Source organism: Oncorhynchus mykiss, chromosome 24 (genome assembly GCF_057628025.1).
Source record: "Oncorhynchus mykiss isolate SJ-2025 chromosome 24, ASM5762802v1, whole genome shotgun sequence".
NCBI lineage: Eukaryota > Metazoa > Chordata > Actinopteri > Salmoniformes > Salmonidae > Oncorhynchus > Oncorhynchus mykiss.
This window is the reverse complement of record NC_143045.1, coordinates 43,916,643-43,935,000: the sequence shown is the minus strand read 5'-3', so window position 1 is coordinate 43,935,000 and position 18,358 is coordinate 43,916,643. Positions and strand designations below refer to the sequence as shown.

Here is an 18,358-nt window from a genome sequence, read left to right as displayed (position 1 = left end):
ACACACACACATACACACACACACACACACACACACATACACACACACACATTCAGACACACACACATGCACGCACGCACACGCGCACGCACGCGCACACACACACACACACACACACACACACACACACACACACACAACCACACATCTCATGGAGGGGACAGAGGTCATGGTCAACACACAGTCTACTCATAACACTGTACCGTCGGCCAGGAGTTTTCCATGGTCAGGACACAACTCCTGGCCTCAGGAGAGCACAGATTGATTTGACAGGATAAAGTTGGTTGAAGGTTGTCTACCTCTGTCGTGGTGTGTGTGTGTGTGTGTGTGTGTGTGTGTGTGTGTGTGTGTGTGTGTGTGTGTGTGTGTGTGTGTGTGTGTGTGTGTGTGTGTGTGTGTGTGTGTGTGTGTGTGTGGTGTGTGTGTGTGTATGTGTGTGTGTCTGAATGTGTGTGTGTGTGTCTGAATGTGTCTGAATGTGTGTGTGTGTGTGTGTGTGTTGCCTTACCTCTTTCGTGGATGACCACTCCAAAGTGTGTATTAGAAGTCTTGTCCTCTGGGGCTTTAGCAGGGACAGAGACCACCGGAGGCTTGGATGGGTTCTTACTGACAGCTGGGCTCTTCTCTGGAAACAGACAGAGAGACAGAGAGGAAACAGACAGAGAGGAAACAGACACAGAGGAAACAGACAGAGAGACAGAGAGGAAACAGACAGAGAGACAGAGAGGAAACATACAGAGAGGAAACAGACAGAGAGGAAACAGACAGAGAGGAAACAGACAGAGAGACAGAGAGGAAACAGACAGAGAGACAGAGAGGAAACAGACAGAGAGACATAGAGGAAACAGACAGAGATACATAGAGGAAACAGACAGAGAGACAGAGAGGAAACAGACAGAGAGGAAACAGACAGAGAGACAGAGAGGAAAGAGACAGAGAGGAAACAGAGAGAGAGACAGAGAGGAAACAGAGAGGAAACGGACAGAGAGTAAACAGACAGAGACAGAGAGGAAATGGACAGAGAGGAAACGGACAGAGAGGAAACAGACAGAGAGGAAACAGACAGGGAGACAGAGAGGAAACAGACAGAGACAGAGAGGAAACGGACAGAGAGGAAACAGACAGAGAGGAAACAGGCAGAGACAGAGAGGAAACAGACAGAGAGGAAACAGGCAGAGACAGAGAGGAAATGGACAGAGAGGAAACAGACAGAGAGGAAACAGACAGAGAGGAAACAGACAGACAGACAGAGAGGAAACAGACAGAGAGGAAACAGACAGAGATAAAACAGACAGAGAGGAAACAGACAGAGAGACAGAGAGGAAACAGACAGAGACAGAGAGGAAAAGGACAGAGAGAAAACAGACAGAGAGGAAACAGACAGAGAGACAGAGAGGAAACAGACAGAGATACAGAGGGGAAACAGACAGAGACAGGGATCAAACAGACATAGAGGAAACAGACAGAGACAGGGAGGAAACAGACATAGAGGAAACAGACAGACAGACATAGAGGAAACAGACAGACAGACATAGAGGAAACAGACAGACGGTTAACTACAACACTTGGGTTATGAGTTTGGAATCATGGTCAACTGGTAGAAACACAGGAAACATCACCTCAGATCCTTACTGTGATGTACTGTACTGTGTTGTACTGTACTGTACTGTGTTGTACTGTACTGTGTTGTACTGTACTGTGTTGTACTGTACTGTGTTGTACTGTACTGTACTGTGTTGTACTGTACTGTACTGTGTTGTACTGTCCTGTACTGTATTGTACTGTACTGTGTTGTACTGTGTTGTCCTGTACTGTACTGTGTTGTACTGTACTGTGTTGTACTGTACTGTGCTGTACTGTACTGTGTTGTACTGTGTTGTACTGTACTGTGTTGTACTGTACTGTGTTGTACTGTGTTGTACTGTGTTGTCCTGTACTGTGTTGTACTGCACTGTACTGTGTTGTACTGTTCTGTGTTGTACTGTATTGTGTTGTACTGTACTGTGTTGTATTGTACTGTACTGTACTGTGTTGTGTTTACTGTACTGTACTGTGTTGTACTGTACTGTACTGTGTTGTACTGTGTTGTCCTGTACTGTACTGTGTTGTACTGTACTGTGTTGTACTGTACTGTGCTGTACTGTACTGTGTTGTACTGTGTTGTACTGTACTGTGTTGTACTGTACTGTGTTGTACTGTGTTGTACTGTGTTGTACTGTACTGTGTTGTACTGTGTTGTCCTGTACTGTGTTGTACTGCACTGTACTGTGTTGTACTGTTCTGTGTTGTACTGTATTGTGTTGTACTGTACTGTGTTGTATTGTACTGTACTGTACTGTGTTGTGTTTACTGTACCGTACTGTACTGTGTTGTACTGTACTGTACTGTGTTGTACTGTACTGTACTGTGTTGTACTGTGTTGTACTGTACTGTGTTGTACTGTGTTGTACTGTGTTGTACTGTACTGTGTTGTACTGTACTGTACTGTACTGTACTGTGTTGTACTGTACTGTACTGTGTTGTACTGTGTTGTACTGTACTGTGTTGTACTGTGTTGTACTGTGTTGTACTGTACTGTGTTGTACTGTACTGTACTGTACTGTACTGTGTTGTACTGTACTGTACTGTACTGTGTTGTACTGTACTGTACTGTGTTGTACTGTGTTGTACTGTACTGTGTTGTACTGTGTTGTACTGTGTTGTACTGTACTGTGTTGTACTGTACTGTACTGTACTGTACTGTACTGTACTGTACTGTGTTGTACTGTACTGTACTGTACTGTACTGTGTTGTACTGTTTTGTACTGTGTTGTACTGTACAGTGTTGTACTGTACTGTGTTGTACTGTACTGTACTGTACTGTGTTGTACTGTACTGTACTGTGTTGTACTGTGTTGTACTGTACTGTGTTGTACTGTGTTGTACTGTGTTGTACTGTACTGTACTGTACTGTACTGTACTGTACTGTGTTGTACTGTACTGTACTGTACTGTACTGTGTTGTACTGTTTTGTACAGTGTTGTACTGTACTGTGTTGTACTGTACTGTGTTGTACTGTACTGTGTTGTACTGTACTGTGTTGTACTGTGTTGTACTGACCTTTGCCGGTTCGGAAGGTGAGCATGGCTGGTTGTCCCTCTCCTACGCCGCTGCGAGCCACCATCAGAACCTCGTACAGACTGGACGACTCCAGCTCAGACAGACGGAGGGTCTTTTCACTGCCGGGCACACGAACCGTATGCCAGCTACCCACCACCCACGTCACATCATCAACCTACCACAACACAAAGAGAGAAAGAGAGAGAGAGAGAGAGAGAGAGAGATTCACAATCAGTCCACTGTTACCCCTATCAGACCACAGCAACATCACAGTCTACCTGAACAGAGCAATACTCAATCATGAGGCATCAAAGCCAAAATAACTGAATAATATTAAGAAATGCTACAGAGAGAGAAGTGTAGAAACCTACCGATACCCACTAATTATCAAAATCCAGAAAAGAGACGTTAAATTCTACAACCACCTAAAAGGAAGCGATTCCCAAACCTTCCATAACAAAGCCATCACCTACAGAGAGATGAACCTGGAGAAGAGTCCCCTAATCAAGCTGGTTCTGGGGCTCTGTTCACAAACACAAACACACCCTACAGAGCCCCAGGATAGAAACACAATTAGACCCAACCAAATCATGAGAACACAAAAGATAATTACTTGACACATTGGAAAGAATTTACAGTAAAAACAGAGCAAACTAGAATGCTATGTGGCCCTAAACAGAGAGTACACAGTGGCAGAATACCTGACCACTGTGACTGACCCAAACTTAAGGAAAGCTTTGTCTAGTCGTGGCCAAACGTTTTGAGAATGACACAAATATAAATTTTCACAAAGTCTGCTGCCTCAGTTTGTATGATGGCATTTTGCATAAACTCAAGAATGTTCTGAAGAGTGATCAGATGAATTGCAATTAATTGCAAAGTCCCTCTTTGCCATGCAAATGAACTGAATCCCCAAAAAACATTTCCACTGCATTTCAGCCCTGCCACAAACGGACCAGCTGACATCATGTCAGTGATTCTCTCATTAACACAGGTGTGAGTGTTGACAAGGACAAGGCTGGAGATCACTCTGTCATGCTGATTGAGTTTGAATAACAGACTGGAAGCTTCAAAATGTGGGTGGTGCTTGAATCATTGTTCTTCCTCTGTCAACCATGGTTACATGCAAGGAAACACGTGCCGTCCTCATTTCATTGCACGAAAAGGGCTTCACAGGCAAGGATACTGCTGTCAGTAAGATTGCACCTAAATCAACCATTTATCGGATCATCAAGAACTTCAAGGAGAGAGGTTCAATTGTTGTGACGAAGGCTTCAGGGCACCCAAGAAAGTCCAGCAAGCGCCAGGACCGTCTCCTAAAGTTGATTCAGCTGCGGGATCGGGGCACCACCAGTACAGAGCTTGCTCAGGAATGGCAGCAGGCAGGTGTGAGTGCATTTGCACGCACAGTGAGGCAAAGACTTTTGGAGGATGGCCTGGTGTTAAGAAGGGCAGCAAAGAAGCCACTTCTCTCCAGGAAAAACATCAGGGACAGACTGATATTCTGCCAAAGGTACAGGGATTGGACTGCTGAGGACTGGGGTAAAGTTATTTTCTCTGATGAATCCCATTTCCGATTGTTTGAGGCATCTGGAAAAAAACTTGTCCGGAGAAGACAAGGTGAGCGCTACCATCAGTCCTGTGTCGTGCCAGCAGTAAAGCATCCTGAGACCATTCATGTGTGGGGTTGCTTCTCAGCCAAGGGAGTGGGCTCACTCACAATTTTGCCTAAGAACACAGCCATGAATAAAAAAATGGTACCAACACATCCTCTGAGAGCAACTTCCACCCAGGAACAGTTTGGTGACGAACAATGCCTTTTCCAGCATGATGGAGCACCTTGCCATAAGGCAAAAGTGATAACTAAGTGGCTCGGGGAACAAAACATAGATATTTTGGGTCCATGGCCAGGAAACTCCCCAGACCTTAATCCCATTGAGAACTTGTGGTCAATCCTCAAGAGGCGGGTGGACAAACCACACCCCACAAATTCTGACAAACTCCAAGCATTGATTATGCAAGAATGGGCTGCAATCAGTCAGGATGTGGCCCAGAAGTTAATTGACAGTATACCAGAGGTCCAGCATACCAGAGATTGCAGAGGTCTTGAAAAAGAAGGGTCAACACTGCAAAAATTGACTCTTTGCATCAACTTCATGTAATTGTCAATAGAAGCCCTTGACACTTATGAAATGCTTGTAATTATACTTCAGTATCCATAGTAACATCTGACAAAAATATCTGAAGACAATGAAGCAGCAAACTTTGTGGAAATTAATATTTGTGTCACTCTCAAAACTTTTGGCCACGACTGTATGAATAGACTCAGTGAGCATAGCCTTGCCATTGAGAAAGGCTGCAGTAGGCTATATACAGGGGTAAATGTGTGGGGGTACAGGTTAGTCACGATAATTTGTACAGTAGGTGGGGGTAAAGTGACTACGCATGGATAATAGACAGTGAGTAGCAGCAGTGTAAAAACAAAGGGGGTCAATGTAAATTGTCCCGGTGGCCATTTGATTAATTGTTCAGCAGTCTTATGGCTTGGGGGTAAAAGCTGTTAAGGAGCTTTTTTGTCCTAGACTTGGCACTCAGGTAACGCCTGCCGTGCGGTAGTAGAGAGAACAGTTACATAATTCTTTAACCGGGGCGGAGCCTTCGCCAGGGTTGCAATCTGAGCCCTGCACTCTTCAACATTTGCATCAATGAATTGGCCACTATTCTAGAAAGATCCTCAGCCCCTGGTGTTAGTCTCCACAGTTCAGAAGTGAATTGCCTGCTGCCGGTGGCTCCCGAGTAGCACAGCATCCCGCAGATGATGAGCACTACAGTCCCCGACTCAAATCCAGGCTGTATCACATCCGGCCGAGATTGGGAGCACGGCGGTGCACAATCGGCCCAGCGTTGTCCGGGTTTTGCCAGAGTAGGCCGTCATTGTAAATAAGAATTTGTTCTTAACTGACTTGCCTAGTTAAATAAAGGTTAAATATAATAACAATAAGTGTCTGTCACCCACAGCACATGGCCTACAGCAGAGCCTGGACCTGCTAGAGCAGTACTGCTAGACCTGGGCCCTGGCAGTAAATCCCAAAAAGACTAAAATAATGATTTTCCAGGGAAGATCCAGATCTCAGGGAATTAGACCAAAGTTCTCAATTGGTACAATATTTTTAGAGTACTGCACACACTACAATTACTGAGGTTTAAAAATAAGCTCAACTGGACACTTTAATGAGGCAGTGAATGAACTGAGAGGGAAAGCACGCAGGGCATTCTACGCCATTAAAAAGCTAATTCAAATTGAAATACATATTAACATTTGTCTAAAACTAATGGAATGTGTCATTGAACCAATTGCACTTTATGGCAGCGAGGTGTGGGGTCCACTTGCAAAACAAGATTTCCCTGTCAACAATGCATGCAGGGCAGAATTAGGCCAATATCCACTAATATTAAAAAGTCAAAAAAGAGCAATTAAGTTTTGTAAACATCTCAAATACAGTGACCCCATCTCATATCATTGCAATGCCAAGAGCTGAGCAAAGAAAAGAGTCCCCTCATCCAGCTGGTCCTGGGGCTGAGTTCACTAACCTGTTCTACTGACACACTGAAGCCTCAGTCCCCTCATCCAGCTGGTCCTGGGGCTGAGTTCACTAACCTGTTCTACTGACACACTGAAGCCTCAGTCCCCTCATCCAGCTGGTCCTGGGGCTGAGTTCACTAACCTGTTCTACTAACACACTGAAGCCTCAGTCCCCTCATCCAGCTGGTCCTGGGGCTGAGTTCACTAACCTGTTCTACTAACACACTGAAGCCTCAGTCCCCTCATCCAGCTGGTCCTGGGGCTGAGTTCACTAACCTGTTCTACTAACACACTGAAGCCTCAGTCCCCTCATCCAGCTGGTCCTGGGGCTGAGTTCACTAACCTGTTCTACTAACACACTGAAGCCTCAGTCCCCTCATCCAGCTGGTCCTGGGGCTGAGTTCACTAACCTGTTCTACTAACACACTGAAGCCTCAGTCCCCTCATCCTGCTGGTCCTGGGGCTGAGTTCACTAACCTGTTCTACTAACACACTGAAGCCTCAGGACCAGAACATCCAATCAATCAGAATAAAACAAAACAAAACTACATTACTTATTGGGAAACACCAGCACAAAGCAAAATGCAGTGCTATCTGGCCCTAAATCGACAGTATACCGTAGCTAACTATTTGACCATGGTTACTGATCAAAACCTTAGAAAAACCTTGACAAAGTACAGGCTCAGTGAGCACAGCCTTGCCATTGAGAAGGGAAGATACAGGAAAACCTGGCTCTCTGTAGAGGAAAGGCTGTGCAACCACTGCACAACAGCAGAACCTGAGACGGAGCTGCATTTCCTGACAAAATGTAAAAAATATAAAACAATTAGAGAGTGTCATTTCCCCAAATGTTACTGTTGTCCTGTTGTTACTGTTGTCCTGTTGACAATATTGATTATTATTATTAATTATGTTCATACTGTAAATCTCCAAAGTAAGCTTTGGAAATATGTACATTCTTACGTCATGCAAACACAGCAAAATGAATTGAATTGATAAAGGGAAAGGGAGAGAGAGAGAGAGAGAGAGAGAGGCCAGGATAGAGAACCAAGTAACAGCAACCACAACAAAGACAAACAGACAACACAAAAGTCATCAGAAAGAACAAAACCCTGTCCTCAAACATTTGCATCAATCGTAGGGTTGTGAGTTCACTTCCCACGGGGGGACCAGTATGGAAATGTACGTTCAGTTCCAACAGTGAATCATCACAGAGAAAATGGCGTACGCAACAACAATACCCGTGATAATTCTCAGTCACTTTTTCCAGGGCCAGCAACTTCTGAGTCGCGCTGCCAATGCAATCTTAACAAGAACTGTTTGGGTTTTATAGTCAGAGAGAGCTTATTAGTGAAGAAAACACAGGCTTTTAAAAAGGAAATTACCTAGTGCTGTAGCTAGAGTGGGCATGGGTCCTATACCTTCTCTGCTTTAATGAACACATTACACAGAGTTAGCAGTTGGTTTGGGCACCGGGCACCGGGGAGCGTGTGTCGGGGGTCAAGCTAACAGCTGATTACTAGACAAAAGTTCCTACTCTACTCTACTCTACTCTACTCTACTCTGCTCTACTCTACTCTACTCTACTCTACTCTGCTCTGCTCTGCTCTGCTCTGCTCTACTCTACTCTACTCTACTCTACTCTGCTCTGCTCTGCTCTGCTCTGCTCTATTGTACTCTTCTCTGCTCTACTCTGCTCTACTCTGCTCTGCTATATTGTACTCTACTCTACAATGCTCTACTCTACTCTACAATGCTCTACTCTACTCTACTCTACTCCACTCTACTCTACAATGCTCTACTCTACTCTATTCTACTCTACTCTGCTCTACTGTACTCTAGTCTAAAATGCTCTACTCGTCTCTACTCTACAATGCTCTACTCTACCCTACTCTACAAAACTCTACTCTACTCTACAATGCTCTACTCTACTCTACAATGCTCTACTCTACTCTACAATGCTCTACTCTGCTCTACAATGCTCTACTCTACTCTACAATGCTCTACTCTAAAATGCTCTACTCTACTCTGCTCTACTATACGCTGCTCTACTCTACTCTACTCTGCTGTGCTCTACTCTACAATGCTCTACTCTACTCTACAATGCTCTACTCTACTCTAAAATGCTCTACTCTACAATGCTCTACTCTACTCTGCTCTACTATACGCTGCTCTACTCTACTCTACTCTACTCCGCTGTGCTCTACTCTACTCTACAATGCTCTACTCTACTCTACAAGGCTCTACTCCACTCTACAAGGCTCTACTCTACTCTAAAATGCTCTACTCTACAATGCTCTACTCTACTCTACTCTCCTCCGCTGTGCTCTACTCTACTCCGCTGTGCTCTACTCTACTCTACAATGCTCTACTCTACTCTACAATGCTCTACTCTACTCTACAATGCTCTACTCTACTCTACTCTACTCTGCTCTACTCTACTCTACTCTACTCTACTCTACTCTACTCTGCTCTACTCTACTCTACTCTACTCTACTCTACTCTACTCTGCTCTACTCTACTCTACTCTACTCTACTCTACTCTACTCTACTCTGCTCTACTCTACTCTACTCTACTCTACTCTACTCTACTCTACTCTACTCCGCTCTTATTGTTGTTGTTTTAACAGGTCGATCAGCTATAAAGAATAAAATAAAAATAGATTGTGGCTTACATCAATTTTAATTGTCTGAATCATCCCCAATATATATTTTTTTATAAATACATCTATATTTTTTATATATATATTTCCCTTTATTATTTTCCCCTAACCCTACCACCCATCCCCTAATTTGTGTAATTGAATCCATTTTAGAATAAGGCTGTAACTTAACAAAATGTGTAAAAAGTCAAGGGGTCTGAATACTTTCCAAATGCACCGTATGTATAAATTCCAGTCCTACTTTATCGAAGGCCTTTTCAAAGTCAGCTATGAGTACCAGGCATGGTTTCTCCATATTGTTTTATTATTTTAATTTAACCCTTATTTAACTAAATAAATTAAATAAATAAATTGACTGAGAACACATTCTCATTTACAGCAACGACCTGGGAAATAATTACAGGGGAGATGAATGAGGCAATTGTAAACTGGGGATGATTAGGTGACCAATAAATACCAGCTTGGGAATTTAGCCAGGACACCGGGGGTTAACATCCCTACTCTACGATAAGTGCCATGGGATCTTTAATGACCTCAGAGAGTCAGGACACCCGTTTAACGTCCCAGCCAAAACACAGAACCCTACACAGGGCAACATCCCCAATCACTGCCCTGGGGAACTTTTTCTAGACCAGAGGAAAGGGTGCCTCCTACTGGCCCTCCAACACCACTTCCAGTAGCATCTGGTCTCACATCCAGGGACTGGCCAGGCCCAACCATGCTTGGCTTCAGAAGCGAGCCAGCAGTGTTATGCAGGGTGGTATGCAGGGTGGTATGCAGGGTGGTATGCTGCTGGCTCAACATTCGTCATAGTATTCTATTGGTTCCAGTACTTGTCTTATATTATCTCCAATGCATTGTCCATTTTAAAAAAACGGTCTGATTAGGATGAATAATATCCAACAATATATTTTTAATTCTATGCACTATTCTAGAATTGTTGCATCACAATACTGAAGCACAAGGGGCCTCACATGTTTTTAATGGACTGGATCTTTATATTTACCAATCTTTATATTAACCACCTGGGTCCTGTTTCAGTAGTAATGAAATCAGACCTTCTTGTTGAGTATCTGATAATCTACCATTTATATAGGAGTGGTTAAACAATGCTGATAATGGTCCTCTGAGTAAATCAAAACAAGTTTGGTAAACCTCCACTGGTATATCTCCACTGGTAAACCTCCACTGGTATACCTCCACTGGTATACCTCCACTGGTAAACCTCCACTGGTATATCTCCCCTAGTATATATCCACTGGTAAACCTCCACTGGTATATCTCCACTGGTAAACCTCCACTGGTAAACCTCCACTGGTATATCTCCCCTAGTATATATCCACTGGTAAACCTCCACTGGTATATCTCCACTGGTAAACCTCCACTGGTATATCTCCACTGGTATATCTCCCCTGGTATATCTCCACTGGTAAACCTCCACTGGTATACCTCCACTGGTAAACCTCCACTGGTATATCTCCACTAGTAGACCTCCACTGGTATATCTCCACTTGTATATCTCCACTGGTAAACCTGCCCTGGTATACCTCCACTGGTATATCTCCACTGGTAAACGTCCACTGGTATATCTCCACTGGTAAACCTCCACTGGTATATCTCCACTGGTATATCTCCCCTGGTATATCTCCACTGGTAAACCTCCACTGGTATATGTCCACTGGTATACCATCCAGCCCTGGAGTTTGGTAAGCCTCCACTGGTATATCTCCACTGGTATATCTCCACTGGTAAACCATCCAGCCCTGGAGTTTAGTATATATCAACTGGTATACCATCCAGCCCTAGAGTTTGGTAAACCTCCACTGGTATATCATCCAGCCCTAGAGTTTGGTAAACCTCAACTGGTATACCATCCAGCTCTAGAGTTTGGTAAACCTCAACTGGTATACCATCCAGCCCTAGAGTTTGGTAAACCTCCACTGGTATACCATCCAGCCCTAGAGTTTGGTAAACCTCAACTGGTATACCATCCAGCCCTAGAGTTTGGTAAACCTCCACTGGTATACCATCCAGCCCTAGAGTTTGGTAAACCTCAACTGGTATACCAGCCAGCCCTAGAGTTTGGTAAATCTCAACTGGTATACCATCCAGCCCTGGAGTTTGGTATATCTCCACTGGTATACCAGCCAGCCGTAGAGTTTGGTAAACATCAACTGGTATACCATCCAGCCCTAGAGTTCGGTATATCTCCACTGGTATACCATCGAGCCCTGGAGTTTGGTATATCTCCACTGGTATACCAGCCAGCCCTAGAGTTTGGTATATCTCCACAGGTAAACCTCCCCTGGTATATCTCCACTGGTATACCAGCCAGCCCTAGAGTTTGGTATATCTCCACTGGTATATCTCCACTGGTAAACCTCCCCTGGTATATCTCCACTGGTATACCATCCAGCCCTAGAGTTTGGTAAACCTCCACTGGTATATCTCCACTGGTATATCTCCACTGGTAAACCATCCAGCCCTGGAGTTTAGTATATATCAACTGGTATACCATCCAGCCCTGGAGTTTGGTATATCTCCACTGGTATTTCTCCCCTGGTATATCTCCACTGGTAAACCTCCACTGGTAAACCTCCACTGGTATACCATCCAGCCCTAGAGTTTGGTAAACCTCAACTGGTATATCTCCACTGGTATATCTCCACTGGTAAACCATCCAGCCCTGGAGTTTAGTATATATCAACTGGTATACCATCCAGCCCTAGAGTTTGGTAAACCTCCACTGGTATACCATCCAGCCCTAGAGTTTGGTAAACCTCAACTGGTATACCATCCAGCCCTAGAGTTTGGTAAACCTCCACTGGTATACCATCCAGCCCTAGAGTTTGGTAAACCTCAACTGGTATACCAGCCAGCCCTAGAGTTTGGTAAATCTCAACTGGTATACCATCCAGCCCTGGAGTTTGGTATATCTCCACTGGTATACCAGCCAGCCGTAGAGTTTGGTAAACATCAACTGGTACACCATCCAGCCCTAGAGTTCGGTATATCTCCACTGGTATACCATCGAGCCCTGGAGTTTGGTATATCTCAACTGGTATACCATCCAGCCCTAGAGTTCGGTATATCTCCACTGGTATACCATCGAGCCCTGGAGTTTGGTATATCTCCACTGGTATACCTCCACTGGTATATCTCCACTGGTATACCATCCAGCCCTGGAGTTTGGTAAACCTCCACTGGTATATCTCCACTGGTATATCTCCACTGGTATACCATCGAGCCCTGGAGTTTGGTATATCTCCACTGGTATACCAGCCAGCCCTGGAGTTTGGTATATGTCAACTGGTATACCATCCAGCCCTAGAGTTTGGTAAACCTCCACTGGTATATCTCCACTGGTATATCTCCACTGGTATACCATCGAGCCCTGGAGTTTGGTATATCTCCACTGGTATACCAGCCAGCCCTGGAGTTTGGTATATGTCAACTGGTATACCATCCAGCCCTAGAGTTTGGTAAACCTCCACTGGTATATCTCCACTGGTATATCTCCACTGGTATACCATCGAGCCCTGGAGTTTGGTATATGTCCACTGGTATACCATCCAGCCCTAGAGTTTGGTAAACCTCCACTGGTATATCTCCACTGGTATATCTCCACTGGTATACCATCGAGCCCTGGAGTTTGGTAAACATCAACTGGTATACCATCCAGCCCTAGAGTTCGGTATATCTCCACTGGTATACCATCGAGCCCTGGAGTTTGGTATATCTCCACTGGTATACCATCCAGCCCTAGAGTTTGGTATATCTCCACTGGTATACCATCCAGCCCTAGAGTTTGGTAAACCTCCACTGGTATATCTCCACTGGTATATCTCCCCTGGTTTATCTCCACTGGAAAACCATCCAGCCCTAGAGTTTGGTAAACCTCAACTGGTTTATCTCCACTGGTGTGCCATCCAGCCCTAGAGTTTGGTAAACATCAACTGGTATACCATCCAGCCCTAGAGTTCGGTATATCTCCACTGGTATACCATCGAGCCCTGGAGTTTGGTATATCTCCACTGGTATACCATCCAGCCCTAGAGTTTGGTATATCTCCACTGGTATACCATCCAGCCCTAGAGTTTGGTAAACCTCCACTGGTATATCTCCACTGGTATATCTCCCCTGGTTTATCTCCACTGGAAAACCATCCAGCCCTAGAGTTTGGTAAACCTCAACTGGTTTATCTCCACTGGTGTGCCATCCAGCCCTAGAGTTTGGTAAACCTCCACTGGTATACCATCCAGCCCTAGAGTTTGGTAAACCTCAACTGGTATACAATCCAGCCCTAGACTTTTCCCAGACTTAAAGGCTTTAATTGCATCAATAAGTTCCTCCTCTGTAATTTACCTTCACATGAGTCTTTCTGTACAGATGTTCATTTTACATTATTAATAGGAAAAAAATCCATACAATTAACTTTGGTTAGTGGAGATGAAGGAGACTGAAACGAAAACATATGCTAAAAGTACTCTTTCAAAATATTGTTAGGTGGATCATGGGTGAATCATTGCATTTCAATGTTGCAAATTAAAAAATAATTTGTTGGATTTTCCGTCCAGTATATCTCACTATATCTCACAATGTTACTGGTAGTCTGTAGGGTATCTACAGATGGACTACTCCAATAAAGTGTTACCCTCTAATCCACTACCCCCTACTCCACTACCCTCTACTCCACTACCCTCTACTCCACTACCCTCTACTCTACTACCCTCTACTCCACTACCCTCTACTCCACTACCCTCTACTTCACTACCCTCTACTCCACTACCCTCTACTCCACTACCCCCTACTCCACTACCCTCTACTCCACTACCCTCTACTCCACTACCCTCTACTCCACTACCCCCTACTCCACTACCCTCTAATCCACTACCCCATACTACACTCCAGTCTACTCTACTCCACTACCCTCTACTCCACTATCCTCTACTCCACTACCCCCTACTCCACTACCCTCTACTCCACTACCCTCTACTCCACTACCCTCTACTCCACTACCCCCTACTCCACTACCCTCTAATCCACTACCCCATACTACACTCCAGTCTACTCTACTCCACTACCCTCTACTCCACTACCCTCTAATCCACTACCCCATAAAAATAATCCACTACCCCATACTACACTCCAGTCTACTCTACTCCACTAACCTCTACTCCACTACCCTCTAATCTACTACTCCACTCCACTCTAGTCTCCACTCCACTCCACTCTACTACAGTCTACTCCACTCTACTCTACTCAACTCTACTCTACTACACTCTACTCCACTCTACTCCACTCCACTTCACTACACTGTACTCCACTCTAATACACTCTACTCTAATACACTCCAGTCTGCTCTACTACATTACACTTTACTCCACTACTACACTACACTCTACTCCACTCGACTCTACTACACTCCACTCTACTCCACTCTACTCCACTCTACTACACTCTACTCTACTCCACTCTACTCCACTCTGCTCCACTCTACTACACTCCACTCCACTTTAGTCTCCACTCCACTCTACTCCACTCCTCTACTACACTCTACTCCACTCTACTACACTATACTACACTCAACTATATTCAACTACACTCTACTACACTCCACTCCACTCCACTCTACTCTACTCCACTCTACTGTATTCTACTTTACCATACTCTACTCTACTACACTCTACTCTACTACACTAACATGCAGGTGCTTTATCCCTACCTAGGGCCTGGAGTTTTTCCTGGTCAGGGTACAACGACATGGTAAGCAAAACTCCTGTTCCTCCCCCTCTGGACTCACCTTGCGGTACTTGACAAAGTATGCGTTGATTGGATGTCCCCAGTCACGGCCCGCCCTCCACTCCAGGTCATAGACATCAGGTTTGTGAGTCTGAGGAGGGCTAGTAATGATTGGTGCTTCAGGAGTGGGCCGGTCGCTGCTCCTCTCTGTTGGTTGGCCCATGGTGTCCCATAGCCCATCCCCTTCTCCTAGCCCCTCCCCTAGCCCTTCCCCTTCCTCCTCGGGTGGGAGGAGCTCATCTCCCTCGTCGCTCTGGATTGGGTGGACAGAGGTGGGTGGAGCGTCGATCAGAATATCAGCGGTGGAACCAGGCTGAGGTTCTTGTTCTTCTAGAGATAGAAAGAGAAGTTTCAGATTAAACCAGGCTGAGGTTCTTCTTCTAGAGATAGAAAGAGATTCAGATTAAACTGTATCCAAGTATAACATCGAAGCTTGAAACTTTGATCACAAATCATATTGTGATGTTTTTAATACATTTTCTTGCTATGAATTCAGATGCAAATAAACTGAATGTTCTTTCTGGGGCCGGTTGCACCAGTTGTTATGAAACGCTAGGTTAGCCGTAGCTACGCTCTTAGAAATAAAGATGCTATCTAGAACCTTACAAGGTTCTTCGGGTGTCCCCATAGGAGAACCCTTTTAAGAAACATTTTTGGTTCCAGGTAGAATGTTTTTGGGTTCCGTGTAGAACCCTTTCCACAGAAGGTTCTACATGGAACCCAAAATGGTCCTACCTGGAACCGAAAAGTTTTTTTCCCTATGGGGACAGCCGAGGAACCCTTTAGGAACCCCATTTTTTTCTAAGAGTGTACGTTCAACTATGTGATCCGTATTTACACCAGTTGCACCAACCAAAAACAACACAAGTTGAAGCTAAGTCCGGCGTAAGCAATGCGCACTCATGAGATTTGATGCTTCATAACGATGGTTGCTAGGCAGCGCACGTTACTAAGCTGTTACCATCCTTGTGGCAGTTGCAAACTTTGCCAGGCATGTCACTTCGCCCATCACTTCGCACGGCCCACCATTATAACGACTACAACTACACGGCCCATCATTATTACGACTACAACTACACGGCCCACCATTAGAACGACTACAACTACACGGCCATCATTATTACGACTACAACTACACGGCCCATCATTATTAAGACTACAACTACACGGCCCATCATTATTACGACTACAACTACACGGCACATCATTATTACGACTACAACTACACGACCAATCATTATTACAACTACAACTACACGGCCCATCATTATTACGACTACAACTACACGGCCCATCATTCTTTCGACTACAACTACACGGCCCATCATTATTATGACTACAACTACACGGCCCATCATTATTACGACTACAACTACACGGCCCATCATTATTAAGACTACAACTACACGGCCCATCATTATTACGACTACAACTACACGGCCCACCATTAGAACGACTACAACTACACGGCCCATCATTATTACGACTACAACTACACGGCCCATCATTATTAAGACTACAACTACACGGCCCATCATTATTACGACTACAACTACACGGCCAATCATTATTACGACTACAACTACACGACCCATCATTATTACAACTACAACTACACGGCCCATCATTATTACGACTACAACTACACGGCCCATCATTATTACAACTACAACTACACGGCCCATCATTATTACAACTACAACTACACGGCCCATCATTCTTACGACTACAACTACACGGCCCATTATTATTACGACTACAACTACACGGCCCATCATTATTATGACTACAACTACACGGCCCATCATTATTAAGACTACAACTACACGGCCCATCATTATTACGACTACAACTACACGGCCCATCATTATTACGACTACAACTACACGGCCCACCATTATTATGACTACAACTACACGGCCCACCATTATTATGACTACAACTACACGGCCCACCATTATTACGACTACAACTACACGGCCCATCATTATTACGACTACAACTACACGGCCCACCATTATTATGACTACAACTACACGGCCCATCATTATTACGACTACAACTACACGGCCCATCATTATTACGACTACAACTACACGGCCCATCATTATTACGACTACAACTACACGGCCCATCATTATTACGACTACAACTACACGGCCCACCATTATTATGACTACAACTACACGGCCTACCGTTATTATGACTACAACTACACGGCCCACCATTATTACGACTACAACTACACGGCCCATCATTATTACAACTACAACAGGCAGTCTGCTGCAGAGACCCAACAGGGACAGTCAGTCTGCTGCAGAGACCCAACAGGGACAGAGTCAGTCTGCTGCAGAGACCCAACAGGGACAGTCAGTCTGCTGCAGAGACCCAACAGGGACAGAGTCAGTCTGCTGCATAGACCCAACAGGGACAGAGTCAGTCTGCTGCAGAGACCCAACAGGGACAGAGTCAGTCTGCTGCAGAGACCCAACAGGGACAGTCAGTCTGCTGCAGAGACCCAACAGGGACAGTCAGTCTGCTGCAGAGACCCAACAGGGACAGTCAGTCTGCTGCAGAGACCCAACAGGGACAGAGGAGGGACTATGTCTCCGACGTGGACCACAGGCCAGCAGGAAAGCAGGGCTGGAAAGTTTTACATTGGGAACAAGCCTTTTCAATCTACAGAAAATAACAAGAAACTCCTGGATACTCACAGCACTACACAATAATGCTTTGTTAGTTATTTTTATTATAAACCGGTCCAGAGAGCTGTAAATGGGGACGTCAGGGAGGCTGGGAGGAGGTTGGGCAGGAGACACAGAATATGACACTATATTACACTACCTTACAGTATATTACAGTACATCACAGAATATTACACTATATTACACTACCTTACAGTATATTACAGTACATCACAGAATATTACACTATATTACACTACCTTACAGTATATTACAGTACATCACAGAATATTACACTATATTACACTACCTTACAGTATATTAGAGTATATTAGAGAATATTACACTATATTACACTATATTACACTACCTTACAGTATATTACAGTGTATCACAGAATATTACACTATATTACACTACCTTACAGTATATTAGAGTATATTAGAGTATATTACACTATATTACACTACCTTACAGTATATTACAGTGTATCACAGAATATTACACTATATTACACTACCTTACAG

The 18,358-nt window shown here is 44.5% G+C and overlaps 1 protein-coding gene across 2 annotated transcripts in view; it reads right to left on the bottom strand.

Moving 5' to 3' along the window:
* cdon (cell adhesion associated, oncogene regulated) overlaps positions 1 to 18,358 on the bottom strand; it is a 141,306-nt gene that overhangs the window by 46,337 nt on the left and 76,611 nt on the right. Inside the window, exons 8-10 of one of the 2 annotated variants that reach the window (XM_036961315.2) lie at positions 15,149 to 15,477; positions 3,100 to 3,274; positions 509 to 625 (exon numbers count right to left, since the gene is read on the bottom strand). In XM_036961315.2, coding sequence (XP_036817210.2) covers positions 509 to 625; positions 3,100 to 3,274; positions 15,149 to 15,477 — 621 coding nt within the window. The remainder of the gene's footprint in view (positions 1 to 508; positions 626 to 3,099; positions 3,275 to 15,148; positions 15,478 to 18,358) is intronic. The other variant, XM_036961316.2, reaches the window with a different exon arrangement.